Source organism: Salvelinus sp. IW2-2015, linkage group LG30 (genome assembly GCF_002910315.2).
Source record: "Salvelinus sp. IW2-2015 linkage group LG30, ASM291031v2, whole genome shotgun sequence".
Classification (NCBI taxonomy): domain Eukaryota; kingdom Metazoa; phylum Chordata; class Actinopteri; order Salmoniformes; family Salmonidae; genus Salvelinus; species Salvelinus sp. IW2-2015.
In genome coordinates, this window is record NC_036869.1 from 19281755 (window position 1) to 19298139 (window position 16385).

At 42.3% G+C, this 16385-nt stretch overlaps 1 protein-coding gene and 1 pseudogene across 2 annotated transcripts; both read right to left on the reverse strand.

Moving 5' to 3' along the window:
* Positions 1-3595: 3595 nt before the first annotated feature.
* LOC111955382 (cytochrome c oxidase subunit 6B1) lies at positions 3596-6567 on the reverse strand. 2 transcript variants are annotated; one of them, XM_023975610.2, is made up of 4 exons: positions 6474-6567; positions 5084-5205; positions 4038-4138; positions 3596-3776 (listed from the first exon to the last, which is right to left on the reverse strand). In XM_023975610.2, exons 1-4 carry the CDS (start codon positions 6512-6514, stop codon positions 3723-3725), a joined length of 318 nt encoding a protein of 105 aa, XP_023831378.1. In that variant the 5' UTR covers positions 6515-6567; the 3' UTR covers positions 3596-3722. The 2 variants fall into 2 exon arrangements, with proteins under 2 accessions (XP_023831378.1, XP_023831379.1); XM_023975611.2 differs by having other exon boundaries at positions 6446-6553.
* A 7310-nt stretch (positions 6568-13877) lies between these two features.
* On the reverse strand, positions 13878-15961 carry LOC111954852 (C-type lectin domain family 6 member A-like; annotated as a pseudogene).
* Between the last annotated feature and the right edge of the window lie 424 nt (positions 15962-16385).

The window sequence follows — 16385 nt, forward strand, 5'->3', positions numbered from 1 at the left end:
GCACCTCTGGGATCCTCAGGTCCTCTCCTGGCACCTCTGGGACGTTGGGCACCTCTGGGAGCCTCAGGGCCTCTCCTTCCTCTTCCACATCTTCCTAAAGTTGTGGAGGCACGGTCGGCAGAGATAACTGCCCTGGTGGGGTCTTACCTGTCTCCTGCCCACACTATCCAGAGGATATTCACAGTCTTCCCATGTAGCCCTTCTGTGCCCTATGCTCTTCTGAACTGGGCGTATGTCCTTCCGGTTCCTTCGATACTTTCGTCCCTTTACTTCCACTTCACATGACTTTGCGCTGATTTGCCCTATGCGTGTGCCGTGACTCCATGTGGCATCCCTGGAGTGAGGTGACAGGAGCACTTGTTTTATCACAGGCAGATGTTTTTGCATGCTGGTCATAGTAATGTTTTGACTTGTCCTGATGTGCACGTTGGTGTGCCTGAACATCCCTAATGACCTTTGGTGCGAGGAGCTTGGGAGCTGTTGGCAACAGAGAGCGGGAGTGTCTAGACATTAAGCTCTGCACAGGACTGCTGCCGAAGCCCTCTATGGGAGTATTTACCCGACGCCAAAATGGCTTGCCACACATCTGTGCCTTCCTGCATAGCCTTTGCTATTTTCACTGCTGACTCCGCCTTACCATTACTCTGACTGTGGTAGGGTGAGGAGGTCACATGATGGAACTCCCAGGCTTTTGAAACCAAAGCAAAGTCTTGACTCATGAACTGGGGCCCATTATCCGTAACACCACCACTGTCAGGTATGCCAAATCTGCTAAACTGCTGCTTACAACAGTCGATGATGCAAGCGGCTGTTGTGTCAACTTCTCCACCTCCCAAAAATCTGAATAGTAGTCCACTATAATCAGAAAAGGAAGATTCTTTACTGTGAACAGATCCATTCTCACTTTAGACCAAGGACGTGCTGGTACGTCATGTGGGTGCAGCGTTTCCTTTTGCTGCTTAGGTAGATTAGCACTACATATGCTGCACACAGCCACAAAACGTTTCATTTCTTGGGTCATGTTGGGCCAGAATACTGAGTATCTGGCTTTCCTGAGACTGGCTTCGACCCGAGTGCCCTGCATGGATACGAGAGAGAATCATCGGGCGTAGAGCTTCTGGCACTACCGCCCTATCGCCTTTGCAGAYGACCTCTTCCTGCATTGTGAGTTTGTCTCTGTATGTCCAGTAGTCCCTTACCAGGATGGATGTACTCTTTGGTGACCTTCGTAATGACACCCTGTTCCTCCATTGAATCAACAGCCTTTAGTATCTTTTCCTTCAGTGGAATGGGGATTCGGCGGGGGAAGCTGTTGAACTGGTCTAACAGCCTCATCTACCACCAGGTGGAGCTCACCTGGCAGAGCCCCCATCCCTTAAAAAACGTCCTCAAACTGTTTCAGTATTGCCTCTGAGGAGTTCAAGTCTGATGGGACCTTTTGTTTTTCTTGAGTGCTGACATGATGAACAACATGTTGGTGGTTGAGCTGTAGCAACTTAAGCTTTTCTCACGTTCCTGCTGAAAGGAGAAGCTTTTGGAAGGTTTTCACCACTTGGAACTTTAGCACGTTTCCTCATCATGATTGGCTTGTAGTTCACACTCCCCTACTGGTGTAATAACCGAGCMATCAAACAGCCTTAGCCTTGCCTTGCTTGGTTGTGGCTTTGCATCTCCATCACTTACATAAAGTCTCTGTAGCCAGGTATATTGACAGTTGAGCCACTGTCTAGCTGGCATTTGAGTGCTGCTTGGATCATAATCACAGTTATCACACGTCAGTGGGGCAAGCTTTACGTTTGTAAACCATTTATCTTTGCCACTTTGAACAGAATTGACATCTGTCATGTATTGCATGTCCACTTTTCTTCGTCATCATTTTGATCACTGCATGTATCCTGTTCTAGCAGATTGGCAGGCTTACTTTGTCTGCACACTTTAGCAAAATTGTTATTTTTTCCCACGGAATTTGCATACAACCCCATATGCTGGGCATTTGGCTCTTGCGTGTGTTGATCCACAGAACATGCACCTATCTTCAGAATTTTTCCGCATTGCATTACTGTCCGATTATTTAAGTTTCCACATGGCCTCTGTATTTGTTCTGGGTGGCATAATTGACAGATTCTGTCTGTTCAGAGACAGTGGTCATCTTTATTAATTGGATCTGTGTCTGTTCGCTTGATCTGCATATATCTATGGCTTTAGTCAGCGTAAATTATGGTTAGCGCAGCATACTTGCTCTCATCTTTACAGCCAATCACAAGTCTGTCTCTGAGCATTTCGTCTCTCCGAAATCACATGAATCAGGCGCTGCTTGAGTTTGTTCACGTGTTAAAAATGAATCTTCATAACTCTCATTACGAGTGGGTTCAAAATGTCTTTGTAAAACGTCAAGGATTTTCTTCGGGTTTGTTTCTACCCTCTTCCCCATTTCTAGATAACGCTGAAGCATATGGCACTCTCTTCCAATAACGCTAAGCAGTATTGCCACTCGCACATGCGGGTCTTTTAATTTATTTATTTTTATCTAAGACGGTAACGATTTCATAATTCTCCCACTGATCACTGAAAAACAACCAGTTTTGATACAAATCACCTTTCATGTCCATGGCGCCTGGCACCGGAATTTGACTGAGAGATATTGCAGTCTCTTCGTCCTCGCTCAATTCTTCCACTTGTTTGCCTTTATCGGACGATTACCTTGTCCACAAACCGTATCCTCTTTTCCATAGCGCTTGGCTTTGGGTTTATTTCTCTGACACCATGTTATGTGAATAACTCACGTCGGAAAGTTTGGTGTTAATGCAAGCATAATCCTTTACTCGGTATCACATGTTACGACATCCTGATCAGAAACTCATAACGCAACTATTTATATATCCTAGATAGGTCTCCCACTAGCGCCATCTCTGGGTTGGCATGATGCCCATTATTTTAACATGACAATCTAAGCCAAACCCGGCTGTTTTTCCCCCATAGTTGCGCACATGTTGGTTTCTAAACAGACTACTTCTAGGAACTACATCTACTGTAGCAGCATTTTAGTCTACATACTCTGACCTGGTCGGCTACCAGGTGTCATTGTACTCTGTGGTTATTCACATTCTCTCRTCATTATTGAGTATTCCTGAATGTATACTGAACAAAAATAAATAAAACGTTTCATACACAACTAATCTAAAATGTTGTGCACAAATCTGTTTATTGAGCATTTATCCTTTGCCAAGATAATCCATCCACCTGACAGGTGTGGCATATCAAGAAGCTGATTAAACAGCATGATCCTTACACATGTGCACCTTGTGCTGGGGACAATAAAAGGCCACTTTAAAATGTGCTGTTTTGTCATAACACTTGGCAATTGGCAAGCAGACAGCAGGAATGTCCACCAGAGCTGTTGCCGAGAATTTAATGTTAATTTCTCTACCATAAGCTGTCTCCATTGTTTTAGAGAATTTGGCAGTATGTCCAACCGAATGTCAGCAATTAGTTTACTAAATTCTATTGTACCTTTTTAATATACCAACCTATCCTGTCTTGTGGATTAATTTATGGGACTGTCCAACACTAAACCACCAAAGTCAGCATGACCAAATATCATCACGACATAAAATATTTATTAGTCATTTTTACAGAAACATCAAAATGCTTGACAGAGACATTAAGATGTGCATAAGGGAAGTCGGGGGAAAGGACACGAGATCAGTGGAAGAAGTGTCCATTTAGATTTTCCCGGGGAAACTTCCAGCTTCAACCTGATCGTCCCATTTTGCCACCTTGGAGCAAGAGAGAGAGAAACTCAGTAAATGTCCCATGGCAGACAACAAAATGACATAACAGATGACAATTGAGAAAGGAAGAGGGGGAGTTTGTCTTGAAACTACTAACCTGCCACATCACCTTTAACCTTGCATTACTTGATGACTGGCACCACTGATTTAAATATAAGTCTCTTCAGGGGTACATATACATTAGTGTTCAACACTAACTGTAGGGCAGTATGGTGCAGAGAGAACCATTTAACTAGTGACACATACCCAGCTCAAGGGACACAGGCTTTTGTAGACTCTCTGGTACCAGTCACAGGGTGCCACGTCTTGGCCTTTGTCGGACAGAGCCTTGTTACATCTGTGGAAGTCTGGACGGAAGAAGGGACATATGTGCAGAATAACGTCAATGCATATGAACTGACCAAGGGAATATTTTCATAAAATTTAACCCATTAAGTGCCAGTATTCTACACTTAATACACAAGGATCGTTCAAGTATTCAAATAACAATAGTAGTCAATAGCAATCTGACTAGATGAGGTCTCATTATGGTGAGTGGCAGTTGTAAATGTCAGTTGACAATTAAGGTGTTCACATTGTACTAGGCTACACAACTGTAAATTCATTTGTAAATTAACAAATGGCCTAAATAAAACCAAAACATGAATCACAAATAGGGAAAAAACTAAACAGCGGGTGCCCATTCTGCATTTGGGTTAGTTAACTAAGCACTCACGCAGGTACCAGAATCAACGCAGCAAAAGCCATTCGAGCAAGTGAAACAATTTAAATAAGTGAACTGTCACGGACGGACATCAACCTGGCTATAGCGTTACCTGCTTTGGTTAAAGCTCAAGTTGAATTCAGCAAGTGACATGGCAACCACCCACAGTGGGTCTGACTCAAAAGAACATGGGGACTATTATCATTGTAACTGCAAGACATATTGGGTGAATGTAATGATAGCCATGTCATGGTGTTTTGGATGATAATCGATGCTGTGGACCTTATTCACAGCGTGACCTAAATCGACCAACAGAGTACCCCTTGTCACATGTTATATGACTGCCAACCCTAGCCGAAGTGGATTCATTCTTCAAAAACCCTTATTTAAGCATACACTGGTTTAGCATAGAAAATAACTTTGCCTGTGAATGTATGAGATGCCTGAGAGATTTGAAGTATTTGAATATCCAGTTTGAATAAGGTCTATGGTTTGAAAGGACAACAGCACCAGAGCCATATAGGCCTAAACATATCTGTGTACGGCTCTGAATGGCAAACAACAAGGTAGAGAGTGTGGTGGTTGTTACCCAGATAATTCTGGAAGCAGTTTCGGGTCTGGTTGGTGTTGGGGAACCGGGCATCAAAAGGAGCCGTTCTGTAGTTCTTGATCTTCTCTTCAATTACGTCAGACATTTTGACTGATTTCAATCTGCAAAACACTCATACTAATCAAAACATTGAATAACACAAATCTCAACCAATTTGCATAATCACAATCATCCTTGCCTAAAATGACATCGGAATACTTGCAATTCGAATCAGGCTAGCAGCTTGTAGTCCAATTCTACTTCCTTAAACATGGACCCAATTGACATGTCCTAGTGTGATTAATCAAGCTGTAATACACACTTAATATGTATATCCAGCCTGAGACATGTGTACAAAATCATGTAAATGTTGTTTACAAGCTAGAATGAAATTACATTTGAACATACTCAAATTTGAGAATCTTCAGGACAAACCGCAGACAACCGGTAAAGTAAAAAATTWAATTTTATTCAACATTCTGGCTTGTAAATTACATTTATACGATTTTGTCCACAAATGTTTCATGCTGTATATACACCAAATGAATTGTGTACCACAGCCTGATTAATCAGTCAAGACATGACCTAGCTCCTACCCTTGGCCTGCAATAACTGCGCTTATGCCAGTTTTCACAAGACAATTTTTTTTCACTTGTATTTATTCAGGGTAGCACAATTTAGACCAGGGTCTCTTTCACAATGGTGCTCAGAACAAACTTAATAATTAAATTAATCAATAAAACAGCAAAATTGTACTACAGGACACAGCCGATAGACACACCACATCTCAACAATACAAATAAACCCCGACAATCACCCAAAACACTTGCAAACCGCAGTGAATTCATCCCTCGTCAGTGTTCTAAACTGCCCAAAACTATTCACTGAGGGATACAACTAACTACCTAACGTTACAGCTTTTCTACGTCCGACGTAGCTAGCTGGCGCTGGGTACTAGTGCATTGGCAATGCATTGAGTCAATGTCAAAGTACTAGCAAGCTACTTGGCAGATAATGTGTATAGCTAGCTAAACTAGCTATGCTAACTAGACATCGCTATCCAACTAGAGGTAAATGGAAAGTTGAGTAATTTGACTAAATTAGTTAACATGCAAGACGAGATTGTTAGCCATCTCACTCTTAATAAACTAGTTAGCTAGCTCATAAATATAGACTAGCACAGGTGTGCTTATAGCAATCTGTAGCTAGCTAACGTTAGTCGTCTCCTAGCCAAACAGCCACATAAACCTATTATTCACTTCTGTATGACTGTTAATGACGACACAAGTTCGATTGTTCAAAATGTCGCGCATCTTAGTTCACAGAACAATAATATTTTATTAGTTAAGAAAGAAGGCCTACCTCTGCGCTAAACGTCTAATAAACTGACCTCTTGCCGTGTCCTCTGAAGAGCGTCAAAACGCAACGCATGATGGGAGAAAGAACATAGTGCGGTGCACCTGCAGGACGAACAGCTTCTCTAAGTTTTCAAAGACAGCGCACTACTGCCACCTGCTGTAAAAAAGCAAAACTATACAAATACAAAATAAATCAAGACCTAAAAGATATCAAAGATGGTGAATAAATGGCGATAGACCGTTTACCATTACCATAGGCCGTTTACCAGTCACGAAAACGATGGGACGCTTCAATGGGGCAGAAGTCAGTGTGTTGTAGTGATTCTGGATGATCAGATAGCTAACGACAAGAAACTGCAATGTTGGAAATCGTAAGTAGCTAGTTTCATCTGTTCTTGATACCATGTCTTGTTTTGAGGTGTTTTGACTGATTTCATGTCAATGCTAATATGGCAAAAAAAATCGTTAGTTTAAGAACCAACAACTGTAGCAGCGGAGGCTGGTGGGAGGAACTATAGGAGGACGTTGACTCCAATGCTTCCTATGGTTGTCAAGTTGGCTGGACGTCCTTTGGGTTAGGGTTCGGTTTAAAATTATATTTTAAGAAGATAAATTGTCATTCAAAAGGCACTCGCACATCTGAGCTATCTTTGTTGCAGGTGCATGGTAACAGTTGAATAAGATGAGAAAAAAGAAGAAACCCGCACACTGCTCTTGATAGTACCACTGCTCTTTAATAAGCTTTACGTATCGGCTTCAAGGCCTTCGTCAGAGCTTAATAAAGAGCAGTGTGCAGGTGTCTTCTTTTTTCTGAAGAAGATGAATTGTAGAAATGGGCAGGGTTTATGACTGTGGCTGTGGTAGCTAGTGAGGATGCCTAAAAACACGGCACTTCGATACGGGACTCCCTAAATACAGCTATGACCGGAAGTGACTTTTCGTAGCAGGTAGAGAGCATTTTCGCTAACCTTAACCTAATTCTTCTAACCATGCTAATAAAACTTGAAACGTTACATATCCTGACCTGCTGCATAAGTTCTCCTAACCTGTGACTAAAAAGTCACTTCTGGTCATATCAGAATCGAAGTGGCGTGTTTTTAAGGAATCTCACTTCGATACAGCTACGACTGTAAGTTACTTTTCTTAGCAGGTTAGGAGAGCATTTTCCCTGACCCTAACCCTTTTCCTAACCTTAACCTAATTCTCCTAACCTGCTACATTAATTCTCGTAACCTGCTGTGTAAGTTCTCCTAACCTGCTACAGAAAAAAGTAATTTCTGGTCATAGCATGTTATTAGGAAATCTCCAACCAAGCTAATGCCAACCACTTTTATTTTTTCCTCAGTCAGAGAAAGAATAAAAGCCTTTTTTGGATCTGAAAAGCTTACTACAGTAGTTACTTTGTTTTAGGATTGTTTGAGTAGATTTGGTCTTTCTGGTTTAAGAAGTTTAAGGGGAAATCTGTTGTTTAAATAATAACAAAGCAAAACCCTGACACTTTTTTGTAAAGCGATGAGGGATGGGACTGGAGAAATGCTACCTCTTTCAAATTCATAGACAGAGCTATGGATGCAAGGACTGACCATCCATGATACATGTAAAGCTAAGTATATGTCATTTTCTAGAGCGCATAAAAAAATAAGACTAATGATTTAAGCTTATGTTGATCGTGTTCTTGCTTACAAATATCTGGGGATCTGGATAGACCATAAGCTGTCTTTTAAAAAGCATGTTGATGAGTAAGTTAAAGTAATTGTCCAGTGAAAATCTCACTTTTAAAAGTTCATATTCTGTTAACTCGTACCCAAATAATGTGGTTGAACCCACATCAAACTTGTATCTCAAATCAGCGGTCTACTTGCATGAATATTTTTAATGACCGGTGTACGCCCACACCATTCTGTTGTTGGGGTACACCCACACCATTCCAACACAGAAAAGCTGCTTTTTAGACTAGATACATTGATGCCTCTCATGCAATTCAAAATATTTATCGAGGATTTATTTGTTGAGCAATGTGATTGTTTTTCTTGAATGTGTTTGTAATTTTGTATTTTTGTATTCCCTTGTATTTTATATTTTGTCAAATGTGTGAAATTGCGAAATGCAGGGCTCCATAGTGAAAGAGACCTTGGTCTCAATGGGACTCCCTGTTAAAATAAAGGTAAAATAAAATTACATCAAAATTATATTTTTTAACTTTTAACCATGTTTTGAGTCTATATATTCACAATTACATTGTTTACAAACAATGGAGTAAAACAAGCTTATATTTTGGGTTCTGATGGGGTATGACAGTTGAGCTCATGAGGCATTCATAAGATACAATGGCTTCACAAAGTATTCAGACCCCTTGACTTATTCCAAGCTCAGTGAGCTTGAATAGAAGCTGGAGGAATCCCTGACCTGGAGAAAGAGAAAATAATGAATAGTTACAATTGGAAATGTTTGCATGCCTTACTATTAGTCCATGTGCTTGGTTATTCAAACTTTGTGGAACAAACTAGAATATCAGTTGGAATTTATTTCCATATCTTTTTCAAGGATGCTCAAATACATTCATATTTTGTTTTGTTTTAAAGACACCTCTTCTACTTAAGCCCATTCTGGGTTGCTTACTTCGGTCATATTGTGCTACCTCTAACCTCTCCAAGTGGGCAGATAAGTAATCATTTGAGAGCCTAACCGATGTACATAGTTTAATCTATATTATCGGATGATATTAGCCTTTTACCGGCATATTGATATTGGACGATGATTCTACCGATGACCGATATTCAATAAATGGAATGTAAAAAAGTGAATCTCATGAACAAGGCCCACTGTTCCTAGGCCGTCTTTGAAAATAAGAATTTGTTCTTAACTGACTTGCCTAGTTAAATAAAGGTAAAATAAAAAAATAAATGCTTATCTGATATCAAGGGCCCATTCTCATTTTCATTATTGCCACAATGTAAGAAATCAACATTTGTGGCAATTTCAGAGAACTTGGTGTGGAAAAATGTCACTTTTTAATTTCCCTGCTGTCAAAAAATAAATCGGCAAATATATCGGTATTGGTAAGTTTTGTCCCACAAAAATATGGATCGTTGTCGGACCCCAAAGAAAACATATAGGTTGGGCTCTACTTTCTATGAACCACCGGTGTTATTAAGTGTTAGTAGTACTTGTATAGGATATACGCCTATAGCATGTCTCATAGCAAGTCTAACAATTCACTATAAAGTGCTAGAATGACTTTAAGCAAATTGATAACACAGATCGTTCATGGTGAGAAACAGAATCAATTAGAACCAAAAAATGTTCTTTCAGAATCCCCAAAATGTTGGTCAATTAAGTTGGATTTTATATCTATACAGGAACTTCCTCAATGCATGGTAAAATTAAGAGGGAAGAAAACAGTGTTCCATTGGTTGTTAAGTGTCAATAGTCATACTGTATCTCACCGGAGAAAGCATCCGAGCGAAAGAAACAGCGCCCCTCTGTCTCAGTATGTGTAGCGTATCTACAGTTGAAGTCGGAGGTTTACATACACCTTAGCCAAATACATTTGAACTCAGTTTTTCACAATTCCTGGCATTTAATCCTAGTAAAAATTCCCCGTCTTAGGTCAGTTAGGATCAACACTCTATTTAAAAAATTTGAAATAATAGTAGAGAGTGATTTATTTCAGCTTTTATTTCTTTCAACACATTCCCAGTGGGTCAGAAGTTTACATACACTCAATTAGTATTTGGTAGCATTGGCTTTCAATTGTTTAGCTTGGGTCAAACGTTTCTGGTAGCCTTCCACAAGCTTCCCACAATAAGTTGGGTGAATTTTGGCCCATTCCTCCTGACAGAGCTGGTGTAACTGAGTCAGGTTTGTAGGCCTCCTTGCTCGCACACGCTTTTTCAGTTCTACCCACACATTTTCTATAGGATTGAGGTCAGGGCTTTGTGATGGCCACTCCAATACCTTGACTTTGTTGTCCTTAAGCCATTTTGCCACAACTTGAAGAATGCTTGGGGTCACTGGCACGAAGCCTCCAGTGATGATCCAGGGCAAGAAGCCTCCAGTGATGATCCATGGCACGAAGCCTCCAGTGATGATCCATGGCATGAAGCCTCCAGTGATGATCCATGGCAAGAAGCCTCCAGTGATGATCCATGGCAAGAAGCCCCAGTGATGATCCATGGCAAGAAGCCTCCAGCGGTGAGACATGACACGAAGCCTCCAACGAAGGCCTCCAGTCCGGAGCCTCCAGCGACGTTCTCCAGTCCGGAGCCTCCAGCGACGTTCTCCAGTCCGGAGCCTCCAGCGACGGTCTCCAGTCCGGAGCCTCCAGCAACGAAGGTCTCAGTCTGGAGCCTCCAGCAACGAAGGTCTCCAGTCCGGAGCCTCGAGCAACAAGGTCTCCAGTCCGGAGCCTCGAGCAACAAATGTCTCCAGTCCGGAGCCTCCAGCAACAAAGGTCTCCAGTCCGGAGCCTCCAGCAACAAAGGTCTCCAGTCCGGAGCCTCCAGCAACGAGGGTGCCCAGTCCGGAGCCTCCAGCAACGAGGGTGCCCAGTCGGGGTGCCCAGCCCCGCAACGAGGATGCTCAGTCCGGGGCCCGCAACGAGGGTGCCCAGTCCGGGGCCCGCAACGAGGGTGCCCAGTCCGGGGCCCGCAACGAGGGTGCCCAGTCCGGGGCCCGCAACGAGGGTCCCCAGCCAGGGCTCGCTACGAGGGTCCCCAGTCCGGAGCCCGCTACAAGGGTCCCCGCACCAGAGGTGCCACCAAAGTGGGGTGAGCCAGCGGTGGAGCGGGGTCTGCGTCCCGCACCTGAGCCGCCCCGCGGATAGATGCCCACCCAGACCCTCCCCTATAGGTTTAGGTTTTGCGGCCGGAGTACGCACCTCTGGGGGGGGGGGGGGGGGGTACTGTCACGCCCTGACCTTAGAGTTCCTTTTTATGTCTCTATTTTGGTTTGGTCAGGGTGTGAGTTGGGGTTGGGCATTCTATGTTTTGTGTTTCTATGATTTTCTATTTCTATGTTTTGGCCGGGTATGGTTCTCAATCAGCAACAGCTGTCTATCGTTGTTTCTGATTGGGAACCATACTTAGGTAGCCTTTTTTCCCACCTGTCTTTGTGGGAAGTTGACTTTGTTTAGGGCACATAGCCTTTGAGCGTCACGGTTTGTTTTTGTATGGTTTATTGTTTTTTGTCGGCGTCATTCTTAAATAAAGAAAATGTACGCTCACCACCCTGCACCTTGGTCCTCCTCCTTCAACGGCCGTGACAGTTCTAGTTTTGTTTCATCAGACCAGAGGACATTTCTCCAAAAAGTACGATCTTTGTCCCCATGTGCAGTTGCAACCCGTAGTCTGGCTTTTTCATGGCGGTTTTGGAGCAGTGGCTTCTTCCTTGCTGAGGAGCCTTTCAGGTTATGTTGATATAGGACTCGTTTTACTGTGGATATAGATACTTTTGTACCTGTTTCCTCCAGCATCTTCACAAGGTCCTTTGCTGTTGTTCTGGAATTGATTTTCACTTTTTGCACCAAAGTACATTCATCTCTAGGAGACAGAAGGCGTCTCCTTCCTGAGCGGTATGATGGCTGCGTGGTCCCATGGTGTTTATACTTGCGTATTATTGTTTCTACAGATGAACGTGGTACCTTCAGGCGTTTGGAAATTGCTCCGAAGGGGGAACCAGACTTGTGGGGGTCTACAATTTTTTTTCTGAGGTCTTGGCTGATTTCATTTTTGATTTTTCCATGATGTCAAGCAAAGAGGCACTGAGTTAGGTAGGTCTTGAAATACATCCACATGTACAACTCCAATTGACTCAAATGTTGTCAATTAGCCTATCAGAAGCTTCTAAAGCCATGACATAATTTTCAGGAATTTTCCAAGCTGTTTAGGGGCACAGTCAACTTAGTGTATGTAAACTTCTGACCCACTGGAATTGTGATACAGTGAAATAATCTGTCTGTAAACAATTTTTGTAAAAATTACTTGTGTCATGCACAAAGTAGATGTCCTAACCGACTTGCCAAAACTATAGTTTGTTAACAAGAAATTTGTGGAGTGGTTGAAAAACGAGTTATAATGACTCCAACCTAAGTGTATGTAAACTTCCGACTTCAACTGTAGCTAGATGTAGTATGCTAATGTTAACTAGCTGGCCTGACGTTTCGTTGTCCATAGGCTAGCGAGCAAGTATTTCAGCCAGGTAGCGTAGGACAACTGTATGACAGAGTCATAGACCACTTAGGCAACATGAAAGAGGAGGATGGCAGTGGCATTTCTCTACAAGTAAGGTGAGTCAAATGTTTTTTCTACTTGCACGGGCGCGCACACACACACAAATCAGTTCCATGGACATCCACAGTATATTTAGTTTACGTTGATTGGATTAAATAGTTTTTGGTATCTTTTAGTTGTCACTGTATTAGACTAAGCAGAGGTGATTAGATTATGTTGAAATGGTGCTGGAATAGTGGAGGCATCTCCTTTTTTTTGCGACTTGTGGTAACTCTCCGTGGTTCTAAATTAATAGTTGTTTAGTAGTCTGAACATTTCAGAAACATTACCTTGCTTGACCATGCTGTGGGTCATGTAATTGTTTGTTATATGCTAAATGTTTTGTTGACTTCACCGGACAGATTTTGCCCTCCGATTTTGTAATGAAACAAATGTGCGGTTGAATTTATTCTGCCGCTGTGTCTTCTTATTGTCTCCCTAGGCCTATAAATCACGGTGTCAAGGCATATGAAATAACAGGTTACAGAGCAAACAACGCAGTAATCACAACACATAGGTTGTAATATGTCATTTTTTTCAACAACAAAAAAATCTTCCTCCGGTGATTTTATTGGAAGTAGCAAGTCACTGCTACTTCCAATAGGTGGCCTTCTTTGCGAGGCGTTGGAAAACCTCCCTGGTCTTTGTGGTTGACACCGTGTTTGAAATGCACTGCTCGTCTGAAGGACCTTACAGATATGTATGTGTGGGGTACAGAGATGAGGTAGTCCTTCAAAAATCATGTTCAACACTATTATTGCACACACAGTGAGTCCATGCAACTTATTATGTGACTTGTTTAGGCACATTTTTACTCCTGAACTTGCTTAGGCTTGCTGTAAGAAAGGGGTTGAATACTTATTGACTGAAGACATTTCAGTGACCAAAGAATCTCAGTTTAATCCATTTTAAATTCAGATTGTAACACAACAAAAAATGGRAAAAAATCAGGATCTCAAGAATCAATGGGTTAATATAATTAATTTAAAAGTCTCAAAATGGATGTAGGCTAGCAATTTTACGGCAACTTTATTTTCAGTTGTACGTACACTGCATAATTATCAATTAGGCCTACAAAAGACACATTGGATATTTTATGCAATCATACTGCACTGACTGTGGCTACCCTAACCTCCCACTATCTCAGAAGAGGAGAGTAAGGAAATGTCACTGCAGGGTGCCCTGGGTCCTCACAGATGGTCTTCAGGCTGTTCTTACACATGGTGGCGTACCAACCGGCCCTGTGGCTGTCTCCTTGCGACAGCCGGGCACACAGCTCTCTGGTGTCCCCCTTCTCTGGCTCGTGATACCAAGAAATATCCCAAAACCTGTAGAGGTAGGAGTCTCCATCAGTTTGACTTTTTTTTAAACAAAATGACCATGTACATTTGGTTACTCCGCCAAATAACCATCAATGCAGATTAATGCATCAGGTACTTATAGGAAATGGACGTATGGCAATAAATATGCTCTCTTCATGACCTTAACTCTAAGCATCCTCATCTGATACTGTCATTTGAGGTAATGTAATCACAGTAACGCAGTCTCGAGTCTCGATACAGGACACCGCGCCAAATGATAAAATTGAGATCCAAACTCAATTTCTGAACGATATTTCTATCCATTTACGGCACCTTTTTTTTTAGCTCAAGACTACCTTCAGAGGCAAATCTTCTGTAACTTTAAGTTAAGATTCTAAGTTACCCTTTTTCCACCAGGGAGTTGTCAGCCCCGCCTGGGTTACCGTTCTTCAGGCCGATCCAGTAGGAGTCTCCCTGGCTCAGCTCCTTGGCTCTCTTCCACGGGAAGATCTGAGAAAAATGCAACACTCAGATGGAGGCCTCAAATAGACACGGCCCCACATTTTCGTAGAACTCYTAAATCTATTATTAACTTTAACTGAGGGTGTCAAATGTAATGTATTACACAGTGAATGCAATGTGTCTAAACATTCATGACTGACCTTATAGATTATGTTCGTGTCTGTGTTAAACGTGTGTAGGGAATCATTGGGTGATGGGGTTCATGGCTCTCTCATACTTGCTCCTCCTCACTCTTCACCGTGGCAAGGTTGCCCCCTACAGACGCGCAGTGGTACTGGCTGGAGATCCAGTTCTGTCTCTCCTGGGTGTAGAGGCAGCATCTCTCCCCAAAAGACATCCATCCCTCTGGGCACGGCCTGCACTCACGCTCTGTGAAACAAGATTACGCCAGAGGTTACTCAGTTAGTTATAGGGGTAATGGTGAACAGGGGTGAAACAGGTTCCCCATGTAAAATAGGTTTTTCAATCTCTATCATCACCTGTATATATACAATATTTCCTAAATATATCAATAAAAAATACTCTTAAAACCATCAAGTGGGGATTATTTATGGTGGTGCATGTCTACATCGACTAATCTGATAATAGCTAAAGTAATGCTGTTATTAGGATGCCAGGCCTAGAGCATAGGCCTAGTGTGATGCTACCCAATTTTCACGACTCTTGTCATTGTCAGCCATTTTGGAATTTTAAGTTGATCCTGGTTATCCTTCGTCATCTTTTCTCTGCCTGTCCATATATTTAACAGTTTATTGGATTAGAGTATTTTTTCCCCCAGCTAAAAGCAACCTGAATGTCTGTGCTCACCACTGGGGGTGGTGACAGGACTGTACAGGTTGAGTGCTGGGTACTTGTGGAAGAGGAGGAGGTAGGAGTTGTTCAGGGTGTTCGGCTTCTGAGTCAGGTCTTTGAGTCTGACCCCCGCGACCCCTTTGCCATGGATACAAAAAACGTGAGGATGAGGTAGCATAGAGAGCCAATTAAAAGGTCAAGTTAGGGTTAAAACCTCAAGTCTTGAACTTCCATAACAATGTAAATCAGTGGACTCCTATTTCTGACCCTTGAATCTGTTTAATAAAAAAATATGAGGTAATGAAACTCACGGTAGAAGGTCTGTAGGAGTGTGGCCACAGTCAGCAGGAAACAGAGCAGGGCCAGGTAATGTGATAACTGTCTGTACTGTGTATGCCACCAATCTGAGAGGGGGAAATATTTCAGCCACATACAGTAATGTCAGTATAAACATGATGCATACTAAAAAGTATAGCATTATGCTTTTTAGACATCAAACATGCAATAATCTGAACTTGATATTGATCTTATTTCTTTGGATAAAATGTGCTATAATTTTATGTTCATGGGATCACCTCTCACCGTTGACCCCTCCATCTTTTTAGGATGTAGCTGGCCYGGTTCAGACTCCCCCATTCTCTCCTGGTCTTATGACTCCCATTCCCCCAGAGCAGTGGGAGACTGCTGGAGACTGAAAATAGAATCCAGCTCTCCTGAGTTCCAATTCACAAATGAGCTTTGAGACGGTATGTCACCCTTAGCTTCATGACAAGAACTTTTGATAGTAAAACCTGTCAGGCCGGAGAAGTTTCGATTATGGCCAAATACCCTTATTCTACGGTGTTGTTTGTGGACAACTTTATGTAGCTTGTGGTGACATTTCTGTTTAGAATATGTGTGGTTGTCCAGGGCCCGGTTACCCAAAAGCATCTCAGGATCCTATGGTTCTAACGATGAACAAAGCCTTAAGATGTTTCTAGGACACCTGGCCCTAGTCTGTAAGTGTTGTCTTGGTCAGACCAATTCAATATGGCACCCAGAATAAAGATGTCAGCAAACA

What these genes read in the sequence shown, in the direction of transcription:
- LOC111955382 (XM_023975610.2), bottom strand. Translation starts at nt 6,514, where the DNA reads ATGCGTTGCGTTTTGACGCTCTTCAGAGGACACGGCAAGAG. An exon ending in CTGCTTCCAGAATTATCTGG is followed by an intron (nt 4,139 to 5,083) that starts GTAACAACCACC and finishes TCTTCCGTCCAG; the next exon opens with ACTTCCACAGATGTAACAAG. An exon ending in GCCTGTGTCCCTTGAGCTGG is followed by an intron (nt 3,777 to 4,037) that starts GTATGTGTCACT and finishes TCTTGCTCCAAG; the next exon opens with GTGGCAAAATGGGACGATCA.